At 38.4% G+C, this 17,769-nt stretch overlaps 1 protein-coding gene across 1 annotated transcript in view; it reads left to right on the top strand.

The window, feature by feature from the left end:
* The window catches only part of nlk2 (nemo-like kinase, type 2), a 92,212-nt gene that overhangs the window by 12,662 nt on the left and 61,781 nt on the right, over window positions 1–17,769 (top strand). The window contains exons 2-3 of the mRNA XM_062067865.1: window positions 13,678–13,807; window positions 14,996–15,051. Coding sequence (XP_061923849.1) covers window positions 13,678–13,807; window positions 14,996–15,051 — 186 coding nt within the window. The remainder of the gene's footprint in view (window positions 1–13,677; window positions 13,808–14,995; window positions 15,052–17,769) is intronic.

The following is a 17,769-nucleotide window of genomic DNA, read 5'->3' as shown; positions in this document are numbered from 1 at the left end:
AAATAAACCCCTGACTGGAAGGATAGACAGAAGATCAACAATACTATTAAACCATGTACATGTAACTACACGGTTAAAAAATCTCAGCCTGGTAAGGCTTAACAATGCTGTTGCTAACAACGCTAAGGCTAATTTAGCAACTTAGCAACCGGACCTCACAGAACTATGATAAAAACATTAGCGCTCCACCTACGCCAGCCAGCCCTCATCTTCCCATCAACAGCCGTGCTCACCTGTGTTCCAGCGATCAACGGCGCGACGAAGGACTTCATCCGTGGGTTTGGCGACAAGCATCGGCTAGGCGTAGTAAGTAGTCCTTGTTGTGTTGCTGTAAGTATTGTACTTAGCCGCTAATATACCGATCGATCCCACCTACAACGTTCTTCTTTGCAGCCTCCATTGTTCATTAAACAAATTGCAAAAGATTCACCAACACAGATGTCCAGAATACTGTGGAATTTTGTCGAAGAAAACAAGAGGTTTCTGTATCGGGTTCGATGGGGTCCAACCACTTCCGTGGATTTTGTGACGTCACGCGCATAAATCATATCCAAAGGAGTTTTTCAACCGGAAGTGTGGCGGGAATTTTAAAATTGCACTCAATAAGTTAACCCGGCCGTATTGGCATGTGTTTCAATGTTAAGATTTCATCATTGATATATAAACTATCAGACTGCGTGGTCGGTAGTAGTGGGTTTCAGTAGGCCTTTAATGTAACTATAGCTGAAAAAATGGTACAATAGCAATAGGAGAGACTATTCATCCCTGAACACCATGGAGTTCATGTAGGCTTAATGATGCAGTTACATTATTATATCAGCTATCAGAGACAGAAACTCTTCATTTAACATAATGTCCTTTTTTGCTGCTTCAACACAGCTCAATCAACACAGAAAAAGGTAAAGTGAAATAACAGACAGACAGGGCTTTGCTGTCCGTAACACACACGCACACACACACTCACACGCACGCACACACACACACACACACCCACACACCGCAAAATGAGCTAACCTTACGCTAAAAGCGAATTAGCCTTCACCTCAAGCCAGGACTGCGAGCGAGCTGAGCTGCCTTTTATATTTCTACAGCAGTGGTTCTTAACCTTGTTGGAGGTACCGAACCCCACCGATTTCATATGTGCATTCACCGAACCCTTCTTTAGTGAAAAATAAAATGTTTTTTTTTTTCAAATTCAAGACAGAGTTATGTTTTTTTTACTGGTGCACAAAATGAACCGTGCATGAACATCACCTTGTTCAAAGAACAAAACCAACACAGTGCATGAACTCGCAACAAATTACACACCTGCAAATCAGATGGAAAATTACAAGGAACATAGTTTGGGGGTACCCATAATATGTCGATAGGGAGAAGTTTTTATTCACACAATGAGTCTGGTGTGTCTTGACCTTCGCAATGGAGGCTCCGTCGAACCCCTGAGGCCGACTCACCGAACCCCTAGGGTTCGATCGAACCCAGGTTAAGAACCACTGTTCTAGAAGGTCAACGGGCTCATAGTGATGTTACTAGTAGTTGACTGGGAGGTGTTTATTATAATTTGGGGAGAGTCCGCTGCCTGATGCTTACCTGCTAAACGCTAAGCACTGACTACTCCGCTCTGAATACGCACTGCTGATTGGCTGTTACCGCTCTGAATACGCACTGCTGATTGGCTGTTACCGCTCTGTTTGTAAACAATCAGATGGTTGTGTGGGTGGGACAATGCTGGGTGCTGTGTAGAGTACTGACAGAAACAGAGGCAGAAGGAAGCGGCTACTTAATATGTTCGTGTGGAAACTCGTTCGGTACACTTCCGAACCAAACCGAAACCCCCGTACCGAAACGGTTCAATACAAATACACGTACCGTTACACCCCTACGATATAGTCTTTTTCTATATCGCACAGAGACAAACCCGCGATATATTGAGTATATTCGATATATCGCCCAGCCCTAACTTGTTTCTAAAGCTACAGCTATCGAATATTTTAGTAATCGAGTATTCTATCGAATATCCCGAGTAATCGGAAAAAAACAAATTTTTGCTTTAAAAAAAAAAAAAAAAAAAAAAAAAGTTTTATTTTTTTAATTTTTTTTGGGTCCTGTCCAACTTCTCAGGCAAATCATATTATTGATGTAGATGCCCATATCGGCTGTACACATTTACTTTACAAAAGAGAAGTGTGGGATACTTCTCTTTTTGCCTTATTTGTATTTTGAATTTATTAAATGGATTTATAATATTATTTGGTGCAGTCGGGCCGGAGCAATATTTTTTCTTAATTAAGGTTTAATTATACATGTTAAGATGTGCCCTCAATTATTGCGTTTGGCCTAATTGTCTTTTATTTCCTAAACGCCTGTTTTCATTATTGAAGGCTGATAGCTGAAATGTGTCCGTGGTTGATTGTGCCAATTTGTGGTGTGACCGCATAAACAAAGTTCTGGTCTCTCGTGCGTTTTTGATGATTATTATACGGTGCTGTTTAAATGGTGGTTTCACCACGCAAATCCGCTGAGCTGTTTCAACCTGCCAACAATACATAAACAATACAAAAAGACAAACCACTTAATAATGACAACCGTTTTACATTTTAAGAATGCAATACAGTTCATTGCATTCTTTGCATGCAAAATAGTATATATATATATATATATATATATATATATATATATATATATATATATATATATATATATATATATATATATATGTATATGTATATATATATATATATCTATATATCTATAATCTATCTATAATTAGTTGAAAATTAATATTCCCTGAGAAAGTTAAAATAAAACTATATTCTTAGTATCAAAAATAAAACAATGAGAACAGTTTTCATTATATCAAACATAAAAAGTGGATTAGGTAGTGCCTTTAAGGCCATATCCACACGAACACAGAGAGTTTCAAAAACACAAATATGGGGTTAAAACTATTTCCATCCAGACAAGTGTAGTTTCAAAAGTGTCTATGTCTACACACAAACACATACACTTGCCAGTAAGGCAGTGTTGTTGAGTTTTTTAAATGACAGCGCAAACCGTGACGTCATCACAAGTCTCTGTCTGTGCGGTGTACAAGCATACGCTAAGTGGAGAGTTTTGGACCTCTACACAAAAACCAGGATTTGGAAAATGATATAGATCCAGATACAAATTTTTTCTCCCACATCAGTAATAGTTGTTTTTATTATACAGATGATCAATATAATAGCAACATTGAATGTGATAACAAATTGTCAATTATTCATTTTAATAGTAGAAGCTTGTATGCAAATTACAATAACATTAAGAACTTTTTGGAACACATCAACGAACCCTTCAAAGTGATTGCTGTCACAGAAACATGGATTGATGATAAAAAAGGAATAGATTTTGATCTGGAGGGATATGAACTAAACTACATCAACAGAACCAACAAAAATGGAGGAGGAGTAGCTGTGTACGTGATGAAAAACCTGAACTACAAAGTGGTAAAAAACATGTCATTTGCCATTGATAATATCTTAGAATGTATAACCATTGAAATATGTCAGGAAAAAAGCAAAAACATATTCATCAGTTGTATATATAGATCACCTAAGTCAAGTATAGAAACATTTGAAGAATGGATCAAGGCAACTTACATGGACAATGGTCAAAGAATAATGTTCTTATGTGGTGACTTTAATATTGACTTATTGAACCCCAACAAGCAAAAGTCTATTGATGACTTCATTGATACAATGTACAGCATCAGTCTATATCCTAAAATCACAAGGCCAAGCAGAATCACAGGACAATGTGCCACGCTTATTGATAATATTTTTACCAATGATTTTGATAATAACACTACAAGTGGTCTACTTATAAGCGACGTTAGTGATCATCTGCCAGTTTTTACAATATATAATGGAAACTACAAGAAGAACATGGAAGACAAAAGGACATTTCGAAGACTATGCACAGAGAAGAGGATGACTGCCTTCAAAATTGAGCTACAAAAGCAAGATTGGGACAATGTGTATAATGAAAAAGAGGTTGATGAAGCATATGAACATTTCTTAAACAAGTTCATAATACTTTATGACAAACATTGTCCATGGATACAACTCAGTAACAAGCAGAGAAAGAATAATCAACCATGGATGACAAAAGGATTAAAAAATGCTTGTAAGAAGAAGAATACACTATATAGAGAATTTATAGCACAAAGAACTATAGAGGCAGAAATTAAGTACAAAAAGTATAAAAACAAGTTAACAGAAATACTACGATCATGTAGAAAAGAATATTACAGTGAATTGTTGGACAGGAACAAAAATAATATGAGAGCAACATGGGGCATCCTCAATAGCATTATTAAAAATGGAACTAAGAGGGACTACCCTCAATACTTTTTAGATGAAAATAAAAAAAATGACAACATAAAGGAAGTAGTTGAAAGCTTCAATAATTATTTTGTAAATATTGGACCAAAATTGGAAGAAAGGATTCCAGACCCAGTTCCAATTGAGGACTATAATGATACCATAGAGCAAAATCCCAACTCCATGTTCCTCAGTAATGTGACACAGGAGGAAATAGTTACAATCGTGAAAAAATGTAAATCTAAGACTTCAACTGATTGTAACGGAATTGATATGGAAACGATAAAAAAGGTTATTGAAGAGATCTCAGGACCATTAATGTATATTAGTAACCTATCATTTCAAACAGGTACATTTCCAAACAAAATGAAAATAGCTAAAGTTGCACCAATTTATAAGACTGGAGATAAACATCAATTTACAAATTATAGACCTGTTTCTCTACTTCCACAATTTTCTAAAATCATTGAAAAACTGTTCAATAACAGATTAGAAAGTTTCATAAATAAAAATAGAATACTCGAAGAGAACCAATATGGATACAGAGCTAATGTTTCAACTTCAATGGCTTTAATTGAAATTACAGAAGAAATTACCAATGCAATAGATAGTAAAAAATGTGCAGCAGCGGTTTTTATGGATCTAACTAAAGCATTTGACACAATTAATCACAATATTTTAATCAAAAAACTAGAACGATATGGCATCAGAGGGTTAGTCTTAAACTGGATAAGAAGTTATCTAACGAACAGGAAACAATACGTGAAGCTAGGCGAACACACGTCTACAACGCTAAATATATCCTGTGGTGTACCTCAGGGATCAATACTAGGACCTAAATTATTCAATCTCTATATAAATGACATTTGTAAAGTTACAAAAGATTTAAAGTTAGTATTATTTGCGGATGATACAACAGCGTTTTGTTCAGGAGAGAACACACAGGAGATATTACAAATAATAACAGAAGAAATTAACAAATTAAAAAGATGGTTTGACAAAAACAGACTATCGTTGAATCTTAGTAAAACTAAAATAATGCTATTTGGTAATAGTAGAAGAGAAAGTCAAACACAAATACAAATAGACGGAATAGAAATTGAAAGAGTAAACGAAACCAAATTTCTAGGTATAATGATTGATGATAAATTGAACTGGAAATCTCACGTAAAAAATATACAACATAAAGTTGCAAGAAACACGTCAATAATGAATAAAGCAAAACATGTTCTAGACCAAAAATCCCTTCATATTCTCTACTGCTCACTAGTGTTACCATATCTGAGCTACTGTGTAGAAATATGGGGAAATAATTACAAAAGTACACTTCATTCATTAACGGTGTTACAAAAAAGATCAGTTAGAATAATACATAATGTTGGATATAGAGAACATACAAACCCTTTATTTATTGAATCAAAAATACTGAAATTCCACGACATAGTGAATTTGCAAACAGCTAAAATTATGCACAAAGCAAACTATAACCTGCTACCCAAGAATATACAACAATTCTTCTCAAAAAAAGAGGAGAAATATAATCTTAGAGAAAAACGTAATTTAAAACATTTGTTTGCACGTACAACACTTAAGACCTTCAGTATATCGATATGTGGAATTAAATTATGGAATGGATTAAGCAAAGCAATCAAACAATGTACTAATATGATCCACTTCAAGAAACTCTTCAAACTTAAAGTGTTTACAAAGTACAATGAAGAAGAACCATGACAAACATTCTCAATTTATTTCATCCATTCATTCATCCATTCTTAAAGTAATCTTACTTATCTCATCATATGAAATATGACTTACTTCACCAATTATTATTATTAAATTCTTACTATTATTTATTTATTTATTTTTATTGTTATTACTTATGGAGTTTATTGTGAAAAAATTGTGAACAGGAAGTGAACAAAAAGTTTTGCAACTGTTATGTAAAGAAAAGGGGTAGGATTAAATAAGCTCTGCTTCTTCCTACTCCTTTTCGAACATGTTGAAAAGAAACTGGAAATTGTGATGTATCATGTTGTATGCTTGCATGTTCGAAATAAACTCAAACTCAAACTCAAACTCAAACACTTTGGCCAGCGTTTGTAAAAGTCTGCGATTTTAAAGACAAGGATGCGTCTGCGTTTGGACAAGAGGCCAAAACGTGAGCTTTGACTACTAAACGAGGCAAAAAGCCATTAAAAAAATAAAAATAAAATAAAATTACTACGCCTCGAGGCAGCAAAAATTATTTGGATATATTTTGTAATCAAATTACTCGAGTTACTCGAGGAATCGTTTCAGCTCTACTTGTTTCTTCAGCATTGTCCACATGTTCTCAATGGGGTTTAAGTCAGGACTTTGGGAAGGCCATTCTAAAACCTTAATTCTAGTCTGATTTAGCCATTCCTTTACCACTTTTGACGTAGGTTTGGGGTCATTGTCATGTTGGAACACCCAACTGCACCCAAGACCCAACCTCCGGGCTGATGATTTTAGGTTGTCCTGAAGAATTTGGAGGTAATCCTCCTTTTTCATTGTCCCTTTTACTCTCTGTAAAGCACCAGTTCCATTGGCAGCAAAACAGGCCCAGAGCATAATACTACCACCACCATGCTTGAGGGTAGGCATGGTGTTCCTGGGATTGAAGGCCTCACATTTTCTCCTCCAAACATAATGCTGGGTATTGTGGCCAAACGGCTCAATTTTTGTTTCATCTGACCACAGAACTTTCCTCCAGAAGGTCTTATTTTTGTCCGTGTGATGTCAGATGAAACACAAATTTAGCTGTTTTGGCCACAATATTTTCGGCCCTAAATATTTATATAGAATATTTTTGTTAAAATGTTAAAGGTGTTAAATAAAAATACAGGCATGTTTAACGCATATAAGACAATAATATAATTTGGTGCATTACCCTATTCTGAATACTTGCTTAAAGTGGAATCAGACAGGTTTTACAGTACTTTAGTGCTGATAAGTTCCACAACTTCAAATTTACATGGTAAAGGGAAAAAAAAGTCCTCCTCTCTTTCCAAAGTGACATGTAAGTTGCAGGTTTTTAGCTTCCTATTTTTTAAGCTTCCATTACCTGTTTGTATACCCTTTACAAGAAATACTTTGGTTTGTGGAAGTTTGTTAATGATGGCGGGGTGTTTTACATTGAACAGAGTAGGAAAGAGATTGACAAGGCTTCAGTTTCCATATAATTTTCCGCTTTGGTAAATCCCGCTTTGTCCAAGCTGCTTGTAATCTGAGTTCGACGGCCATAGACCTGGACCTTTCTTCTTCTAGGTGTTGGACCTCGGCGAGGATTATGTCCCTCTTCTACCTTTCAGTTTATGCCACTAATATGTCCGCTGCCCATTTGCATCCTGATCTAGTAGTGATGCCTGCCCTTCTGACCTTTTCATCAGTGAAGTTTTAATACGTCAACACAATCCTGCATTTTGACACCTTGAACTCTTCAACTACTGATGATTGTGTAGTTGTAACTGACCAGACCTAAACTTTCTTGGTAGCCCCGACCTTGATTATTCTTTGTCTGCCTGTTTCTCTGTCCTAGAAACATTGCGTCTGTCAGTCAGGGATGCATCATACCATTTACTTAAGCACCTAATTGACGGTAAGGTCTCCGCCTCGACTCGCAGCTGGAACATACTGGTCACATTTCCTCTTCTTGATATCTCTGGCTTGAATTACATCTGAGCCCACATTGCCAAGTCATCAAGTGTCTTCAGGTTTGATCTTGCTTGCGCATTGGTTATAGTTGTCAAGTAAGGTATTCCATAAAGTCTCTTATTGGAGGTTGGTGGTTGCCAGACTCCCTTAAAGACCCTCTGGATTCATTTACTGTTGCTGTTATGAGCAGGTTCATTCCCATCACAAACAAGATAGATGAGATGGTGCAGTCTGTCTTAATACCCTTTTCAAAGTCCTGCCACTATGTTGTGTAATGGCCAGTTTTAAATCGTTGCTTGAATCCTCCGAAGTCGATGATAATCATTGATCCATACAGACACCAAGTGGCTAGGTCTCTTTGGCCTCTCTGATTAGCTGGTTGAGGATGCCCGTATGTTCTAAGCAGTCGGAGAAACCTGGAATGCCGCTCTTCTGGACTGACATGTCAACATATTTGTTATTCATTCTGTAGGTAGTCTTTTTACCAGGACAGAAAATAGTATTTTGCTCTCAACACCAAAAGGGAACCCATTATGCTAAGCCAGGGGTCGGCAACCCAAAATGTTGAAAGAGCCATATTGGACCAAAAATACAAAAACAAATCTGTCTGGAGCCGCAAAAAAGTAAAAGCCATATTACATGTGTCATGAGATATAAATGTAATTAAGAGGACTTAAAGGAAACTAAATGACCTCAAATATACCTACAAATGAGGCATAATGATGCAATATGTACACATCGCTAGCCTAAATAGCATGTTAGCATCGATTAGTTTGCAGTCATGCAGTGACCAAATATGTCTGATTAGCACTCCACACAAGTCAATAACATCAACAAAACTCACCTTTGTGCACTCATGCACAACGTTAAAAGTGTGGTGGACAAAATGAGACAGAAAAAGTGGCATAAAACACGTCCTAGAAAGTCTGAGAAAGTTATACATGTAAACAAACTATACGGTGAGTTCAAGGACCGCCAAAATAAGTAGGACAAAACGGCGCTCGCCAAATACTCGAATCAGTGAAGCATGTTTAATATAAACAGTGTGATTTATAACAATTAGGGAGGTTTGTGTCATGTTTGTCCTCCTACAGAAACCATACTAAAACAAAAAAATAGATTTTTTTCCCATCATCTTTTTCCATTCTTCATACATTTTGGAAAAATCTCCATAGAGCCACTAGGGCGGCGCTAAAGAGCCGCATGCGGCTCTAGAGCCGCGGGTTGCCGACCCCCGCGCTAAGCCAAAGTTTCTTACCTCTCGGTAGCTGGTTTTGTGTATTTGAGATCTGCATAAGTCCTGAAAATTTGAAATCAAACCATGGAGGCATGGCGGAGATATTTCTAAATCAATCTTGCCTTCCTTCATACTTCCTCCAAACGAGCCATTTGGAATTTGCCCAATTTGTGCAGTTTTCCAAAGTGTGACGTCAGCGGATATCTCCGCATGTTAGAGATTTACCTGAAGATCTATGCGTGAGTCTGCCATTGTAGTCCGATGCTGTAGTCAATAAGCACCTTCTTTTCTCCATCCTCTTGCTGCGGTACAGCCTGGCTCGTACATGCGCATGCATCCTCCGCTGTTGCCATTTCTAATACAAAGTACCATATAGTTCTAACTTATATTTGTCATTAAAGGCCTACTGAAACCCACTACTACCGACCACGCAGTCTGATAGTTTATATATCAATGATGAAATCTTAACATTGCAACACATGCCAATACGGCTGGGTTTGATTAGTAAAGTGCAATTTTAAATTTCCTGCGAAATATCCTGCTGAAAACGTCTCGGTATGATGACGTTTGCGCGTGACGTCACGGATTGTAGCGGACATTTTGGGACACCATTGTGACCAGCTATTAAGTCGTCTGTTTTCATCACAAAATTCCACAGCATTCTGGACATCTGTGTTGGTGAATCTTTTGCAATTTGTTTAATGAACAATGAAGACAGCAAAGAAGAAAGCTGTAGGTGGGAAGCGGTGTATTAGCGGCCGGCTGCAGCAACACAAACACGTAGCCGGTGTTTCATTGTTTACATTCCCGAAATATGACAGTCAAGCTTTACCATTGGCCTGTGGAGAACTGGGACAACATAGACTCTTATCAGGAGGACTTTGAGTTGGATACACATTGGCCTGTGGAGAACTGGGACAACAGAGACTCTTACCAGGAGGACTTTGAGTTGGATACGCGCTACCGTACGGCCAATACGGCCGGGTTAACTTATAAAGTGCAATTTTAAATTTCCCGGTTGAAAACGTCTAGATATGATGACGTATGCGCGTGACGTCACGGAGAGAACGGAAGTATTCGGACCCCATTGGATCCAATACAAAAAAGCTTTGTTTTCATCCCAAAATTCTTCAGTATTCTGGACATCTGTGTTGGTGAATCTTTTGCAATTTGTTTAATGAACAATGGAGACCGCAAAGAATAAAGCTGTAGGTGTGATCGGTTTATTAGCGGCGGACTACAGCAACACAACCAGGAGGACTTTGAGATGGATAGCAGACGCGCTAGCCGCCGACCTTACCTTGACTTCCTCCGTCTCCGGGCCGCGGACCGCATCGGTGATCGGGTGAGGTCCTTTGTCGCTCCGTCGATCGCTGGAACGCAGGTGAGCACGGGTGTTGATGAGCAGATGAGGGCTGGCTGGCGTAGGTGGATAGCTAATGTTTTTAGCATAGCTCTGTGAGGTCCCGTTGCTAAGTTAGCTTCAATGGCGTCGTTAGCAACAGCATTATTAATCTTCGACAGGCTGGAAAGCATTAACCGTGTATTTACATGTCCATGGTTTAATAGTATTGTTGATCTTCTGTCTATCCTTCCAGTCAGGGGTTTATTTATTTTGTTTCTATCTGTATTTGAGCCCGATGCTATCACGTTAGCTCCGTAGCGAAAGTGTTTCGCCGATGTATTGTCGTGGAGATAAAAGTCACTGTGAATGTCCATTTCGCATTCTCGACTCTCATTTTCAAGAGGATATAGTATCCGAGGTGGTTTAAAATACAAATCCGTGATCCACAATAGAAAAAGGAGAAAGTGTGGAATCCAATGAGCCCTTTTACCTAAGTTACGGTCAGAGCGAAAAAAGATACGTTCTGCACTGCACTCTAGTCCTTCACGCTCACGTTCCTCATCCACAAATCTTTCATCCTCGCTCAAATTAATGGGGTAATCTTCGCTTTCTTGGTCCGAATCTCTCTCGCTGGATTGTAAACAATGGGAAAATGTGAGCAGCCCTTCCTCCTGTGACGTCACGCTACTTCCAGTATAGGCAAGGCTTTTTTTATCAGCGACCAAAAGTTGCGAACTTTATCGTCGTTGTTCTCTACTAAATCCTTTCAGCAAAAATATGGCAATATCGCGAAATGATCAAGTATGACACATAGAATGGATCTGCTATCCCCGTTTAAATAAAAAAAAAAAATTTCAGTAGGCCTTTAAACTCAACATGGAAGCGCCAAAAACTACACATTTGCTGGCAGGGAGAAGACGCAGTTGAATTGGAGGCAAATAAATAGGACCACCTACAAAACGGCGGATCCTGAAGAGATGGTCAGAAAGCGGTTTAAAGATAATAATAATAATAATGGATTAGATTTATATAGCGCTTTTCTAGACACTCAAAGCGCTTCACAGAGAAGTGAGAACCCATCATTCATTTTTACAACTCATTCATTCATCATTCATTCTCCGGTGTGAGCGGCACCGGGGGCAAGGGTGAAGTGTCCTGCCCAAGGACACAACGGCAGCGATTTTTGGATGGTAAGAGGCGGGGAGCGAACCTGCAACCCTCAGGTTTCTGGCAAGGCCGCTCTACCCACTACGCCATGCCGCCCCAAGATGGTCTGTAAAACAATCTATGCAACATTTTGACCCTAGAACATTACATGTTATGTGCACCACAAGTAAGTATTTTAAATGCAGAAAAAACACGATGCCTTTAAGAGATAATTTGTTCGAAAATTGCTGATGGCGGAGGAGTTGATTTCCTTGAGTAACACCCTTCTGCTTTTTTCCAGTTTTTGTCTATAACCTGTGTAGTAGCCCTGGGTATTTCTTGTATACTTTATAAGTTATACCACTTTGTCCAGGGGCAGATGCTTATTTGGCTTGCTGTAAAAGTCCTGGACTTCTCTCCATGTTAGTTTATTGGCATCAAGTTCTTCTTCAGGAGTTTCTACAGTTCTGTTTAATGCACTAAAGGCTTTGTTCTTGAGGTTATCACTGTGAAACTCATTGAGGAACTCCTAAGACTTCTTTAGGGCTGGTCAGTTTTGCAGATCTTTTATAGATCTGACCTCCCCCAACAAAGATTTGGTAAACCTTGGTGTTCTTCTCCTTTCTCAGTTTCAGGGACCTTTTTAGCTTTTCTTAGTCTGCAGAGATGCCTCTCTCGTTAGCGGTTATTTTTTGCCCTCCTTTTTTTCAACACTTGCTGCTTTGACCTGCATGTTGAAAATCTTGATCTGCTCCCCTAGTTGCAAGATCTCTCTCGTTGTCCTGTATGGCTGATTTTTGCTGCTGCTGTTTCTCTTCTCTGTCGAAGCGTTCTCTGGCCACAATGAAGATGGATGTTACACCATCAATTTTCTTCTCGACTGTTCCTGTTAAGGTAATCTCAAGAAGTTTTATCTAGGTCCTCGTCTAGCTCCACGCAGTGATGTTTGCTTTGGGCCAATGCACATATTATTTGGTGTTTTTTTTTTTGACTTATTATGCAAAACCAACTTTTTCTTACCTATTGGTACCTGCTGTTGTGTATTTGTTGATTTGTTTCTCTGACTTGCTCTTCAGCTTCCTCTCCTACGCATCTTTCTTAGTTGTGATTGTTGGAGGACAGGATGTTGATTGCTGAGCGGCGATCAAACACGCATGTCATCTGTCTAATTAAACTTATGTTTATTCTTGTGTATGCAAAGCAGGAACAAGGCATAGCAATATATTAACTATTAATCCTGTGACAAATACTACTTGACCCGACGACGAAAATGCTTGTAACTTATACTGTGCTGCTCGCAATTTAAAGCATAACATACAGCCAAGAGACAGCTTGTATCTCAAATTACTCGTAAGTTAAGGTACTTGTAAGTCACTTGTAAGTCTAAATTGCAAAATTAGCTAATACGGATGTATTTTTTAAATAAGGTTAAATACGTTATAAAGATGAATCCTCGTGTCGTTATGAATTATTAATATGCCCGATTGTAGCTGAGATATGCTTCAGCGCCCCACGTGACCCCGAAGGGGATAAGCGGTAGAAAATGGATGGATGGAACTATTTTCTGTTTACACGATATGTTTTTGCTTTATTACTCAAATTGTGCTGTTTTTATCTCTAAATGCAACACAATTTATTTTTCTACCCTCTCTAAATGTTGGTATTTAGTTTGGCAGATAGGTACACAGTCCTTAAAATTACAGATGGGAAAACTTCCAATTGAGGTTGTTTAGTCTCCACAGTCTCATTGACAGGATAACAAAAATTGTTTTTAACTTGTGAAAACAAATGACATTATAATGTAGCAAAGTTGACATAAAACAAGATGCATTTCCACTTACAGGGGGGTGCCACAAATAAATGAAGGTATGGAAAACACTAACGCTTACTGTTATTTGTCATTCTTCTTTTAGGTCAGTCACAGACCCCAGGAACGGGAAGCGCGTTGCTCTCAAAAAGATGCCAAATGTCTTCCAAAACCTTGTTTCTTGCAAGAGGGTATTTCGAGAACTGAAGATGTTATGTTTCTTTAAACATGAAAATGTAAGTGCACAATGTATTATGTACAAATACCACATTGTTTATTGCAGGTGCTAAGGCACACATACTTTTGTGGCGATGGAGGGCATGGTCAGGGGGGTTGCAGAGGCAGTGACAAAATGATGTCCTTATATTATTAGCATAATTGGCTATGATGCATGCATTTTTTATAAGGATAAACAATGTTTACATATATTTAACGCAAGACAGTTGCTAGGAATTCGGCGCCCCCTAAAATAATATATATGTGTGTGTGTGTGTGTGTGTGTGTGTGTGTGTGTGTGTGTGTGTGTGTGTGTGTGTGTGTGTGTGTGTGTGTGTGTGTGTGTGTGTGTGTGTGTGAGTGTGAGTGAGCGCCACAGCGAGCAGTGGGCCCTTATTGTCATCAGCTGTCCCCCAATATGATATGGCACTGATTTAATCAGAAGTCTGTGTTATTAGTATCAACATGTTTTTTTAATTTTTACATTGTATCATTTTACTGTATTTTTCATATGTTACTGCTTATTTTGTTACTTCAATGCAACAAGAGCTACACTTTAGCACATATGTCACCTCGAAGATGAAGTGTTACCTTCCTGTACCTTAATCTTAAACTTTTTTTTCACATTTCTTACTTGTAGCGACCTGCCACAAGTATTTTAGTATATTGGAAACATGTTTTCATTTTATTGTACTTGGACTAACCACTGGTTTTAACAGCTCCCTAGAAGACTTAAAAAACATTTTACTTACAAAATGATTAAACTAATTGGGTGAATAACAGACCAAAACATCTGACATACGTGACACAAAAAACTAATCAGAATGCTTGTGCACCCCCTCTTAGATACATGGAATATGGCTATATTTAGTAAAAAGCAATCACATTAAACCATGCTACTTATCAGTCTTGTTCACAGGAATTAACGCTCCCATATTATACTGTACATATTTTTTTCTAAAAAAAAATTTCAAAGTCTCAGCGGTCCCACAAAATCAATTTGAATTGTTTTCCAGAATCTGACTTGATGCTCGAATTTTTTAAAGTATTTTTAGTAGCCCTACAGTGAACTTGCAGTTTTGTGTCAGTATCTGTCATCCCTATGAGCTATGTTAGTCCATGCCTCTCTCAATTTGGAAAAGTCGTACTGATCTTGTGTTTAAAAAAAACATACAAATGTGTCAACGATGTTTCAACTTTCTCCCCAGGTGCTCTCGGCTCTTGACATCCTTCAACCTCCACACATTGACTACTTTGAGGAAATGTATCCTTCAAATGACTAAATTTCCAGAATCGGATGTATTGCAGTAATTTCCTGATGTTTAATCCCATCAGGGAAAACCCAAGGTTAGACTATGGATTCATAGTTCATGTTCATCCACATCTGCCGTAGAGATTTTCTGTTGACGCAACACAGTTCACATACCCGTACATTGTATTTATGTGTTTGGTAAAGGTATATTAAATCTCAAAATAGGCCAAGCATGGTATTTCGCTCTTCAATTGTAATTAAACGTTGACCCTTTTCAAATATTTTGACAGTTAACAGTCAATGATTTTACCTCATGGAGTAAGGATCCAGATCAGAATTACAAGGTAAGAGCTAGTTTAGGATCTGAAGGCTGCTGGGACTACAGTCACGAGGAAAAATTATGGTTAGACACTGCTTTAATGAATTGCAATCCTGCAAGGTCCCCCTTCTCAAGAAGACACATTAAGTTTGAAGTCTGTAGTTTTACAGTCAACACCTGATTGATTCAGACAAGGTTTAGATGAATGTGATGTAGTATATTTGGTATCAACGCCACACAATGTGTATGAAGGCTCAATATGACCCCATCGCCATTTCTCTTTCGTCACACATGTAAGTGGAAACAGGGACCACTTTTCTACTAAGGGTACAGGGAGATTTCACGCATCAAGTGGCTGATTGACAGGGCAATTTACCATGGATGAGATTTTTTATTTTTTTTGTCCTGTCCACCTACTCAGGCAAATCATATTGTTGATGTACAAACCCCGTTTCCATATGAGTTGGGAAATTGTGTAAGAGGTAAATATAAACTGAATACAATGATTTGCAAATCATTTTCAACCCATATTCAGTTGAATATGCTACAAAGACAACATATTTGATGTTCAAACTGATAAACATTTTTTTTTTTTTTTACAAATAATCATTAACTTTAGTCACATGATGCCAGCAACATGTGACAAAGAAGTTGGGAAAGGTGGCAATAAATACTGATAAAGTTGAGGAATGCTCATCAAACACTTATTTGGAACATCCCACAGGTGAACAGGCAATTTGGGAACAGGTGGGTTCCATGATTGTGTATAAAAGTAGATTCCATGAAATGATCAGTCATTCACAAACAAGGATGGGGCGAGGGTCACCACTTAGTCAACAAATGCGTGAGCAAATTGTTGAACAGTTTAGGAAAAACCTTTCTCAACCAGCTATTGCAAGGAATTTAGGGATTTCACAATCTACGGTCCGTTATATCATCAAAGGGTTCAGAGAATCTGGAGAAATCACTGCACGTAAGCAGCTAAGCCCGTGACCTTCGATTCCTCAGGCTGTACTGCATCAACAAGCGACATCAGTGTAAAGGATATCACCACATGGGCTCAGGAACACTTCAGAAACCCACTGTCAGTAACTACAGTTGGTCGCTACATCTGTAAGTGCAAGTTAAAACTCTCCTATGCAAGGCGAAAACCGTTTATCAAAAACACCCAGAAACGCCGTCGGCTTCGCTGGATTGTTGTAGGCGCAAAGTTGAAAAGCCAGCATGTGTGATGGTATGGGGGTGTATTAGTGCCCAAGACATGGGTAACTTACACATCTGTGAAGGCGCCATTAATGCTGAAAGGTGCATACAGGTTTTGGAGCAACATATGTTGCCATCCAAGCAACGTTACCATGGACGCCCCTGCTTATTTCAGCAAGACAATGCCAAGCCACGTGTTACATCAACGTGGCTTCATCGTAAAAGAGTGCGGGTACTAGACTGGCCTGCCTGTAGTCCAGACCTGTCTCCCATTGAAAATGTGTGGCGCATTATGAAGCCTAAAATACCACAACGGAGACCCCTTGACTGTTGAACAACTTAAGCTGCACATCAAGTAAGAATGGGAAAGAATTCCACCTGAGAGCTTAAAAAATGTGTCTCCTCAGTTCCCAAACGTTTATGGAGTGTTGTTAAAAGGAAAGGCCATGTAACACAGTGGTAAAAATGCCCCGTGCCAACTTTTTTGCAATGTGTTGCTGTCATTAAATTCTAAGTTAATGATTATTTGCAAAAAACATTATGTTTCTCAGTTCGGACATTAAATATCTTGTCTTTGCAGTCTATTCAGTTGAATATAAGTTGAAAATTATTTGCATATCATTGTATTCTGTTTTTATTTACGAATTACACAACGTGCCAACTGTTTTGGGGTTTCGTATGTTTGATGAAACGTGATTGTATGTATGAGTGTATGTATGCATATGTGCTTGTAATGTATGTTTGTACAGTGAATGTGCATGTGGATGCATGTATCGTGAGTGTGTATCTATGTGGGAGCGTATGTATCAACGTATATTGCTAAGTACCTATGTGTGCGCGTATGTATGTATTAAGGAATAAGTATTTGTATGTTTGTGTACATCATAATTGTGTGTGTGTATGTACTCGATCAAATCAAAGTGACCGAAAAACTGTGACCAACAACCACAACCAACAAGACCATAAAGACTCCACCCCTTAATCCATACACACCATTGCCCAAACAACCGAGACACAGCATCCACACCAAACAAGAGGGCAACGCTTCCCCCGCATCAAACCACCGACATAGACCCCATAACGCAAGGCCGGAACAGAGGGGCACGGACCCCACCACACAAAAATTGGAACTGAAGACAACTGACCACCCAAACCACCTCCATTAAAAAAATAAAATTAAAAACCTCTGCCTCAGAGAGGTCTCTGCA

This window comes from Entelurus aequoreus, linkage group LG13 (genome assembly GCF_033978785.1).
Source record: "Entelurus aequoreus isolate RoL-2023_Sb linkage group LG13, RoL_Eaeq_v1.1, whole genome shotgun sequence".
Classification (NCBI taxonomy): Eukaryota; Metazoa; Chordata; class Actinopteri; order Syngnathiformes; family Syngnathidae; genus Entelurus; species Entelurus aequoreus.
The sequence above is the reverse complement of the archived record's forward strand: the minus strand, read 5'-3'. Positions and strand labels throughout refer to the sequence as shown.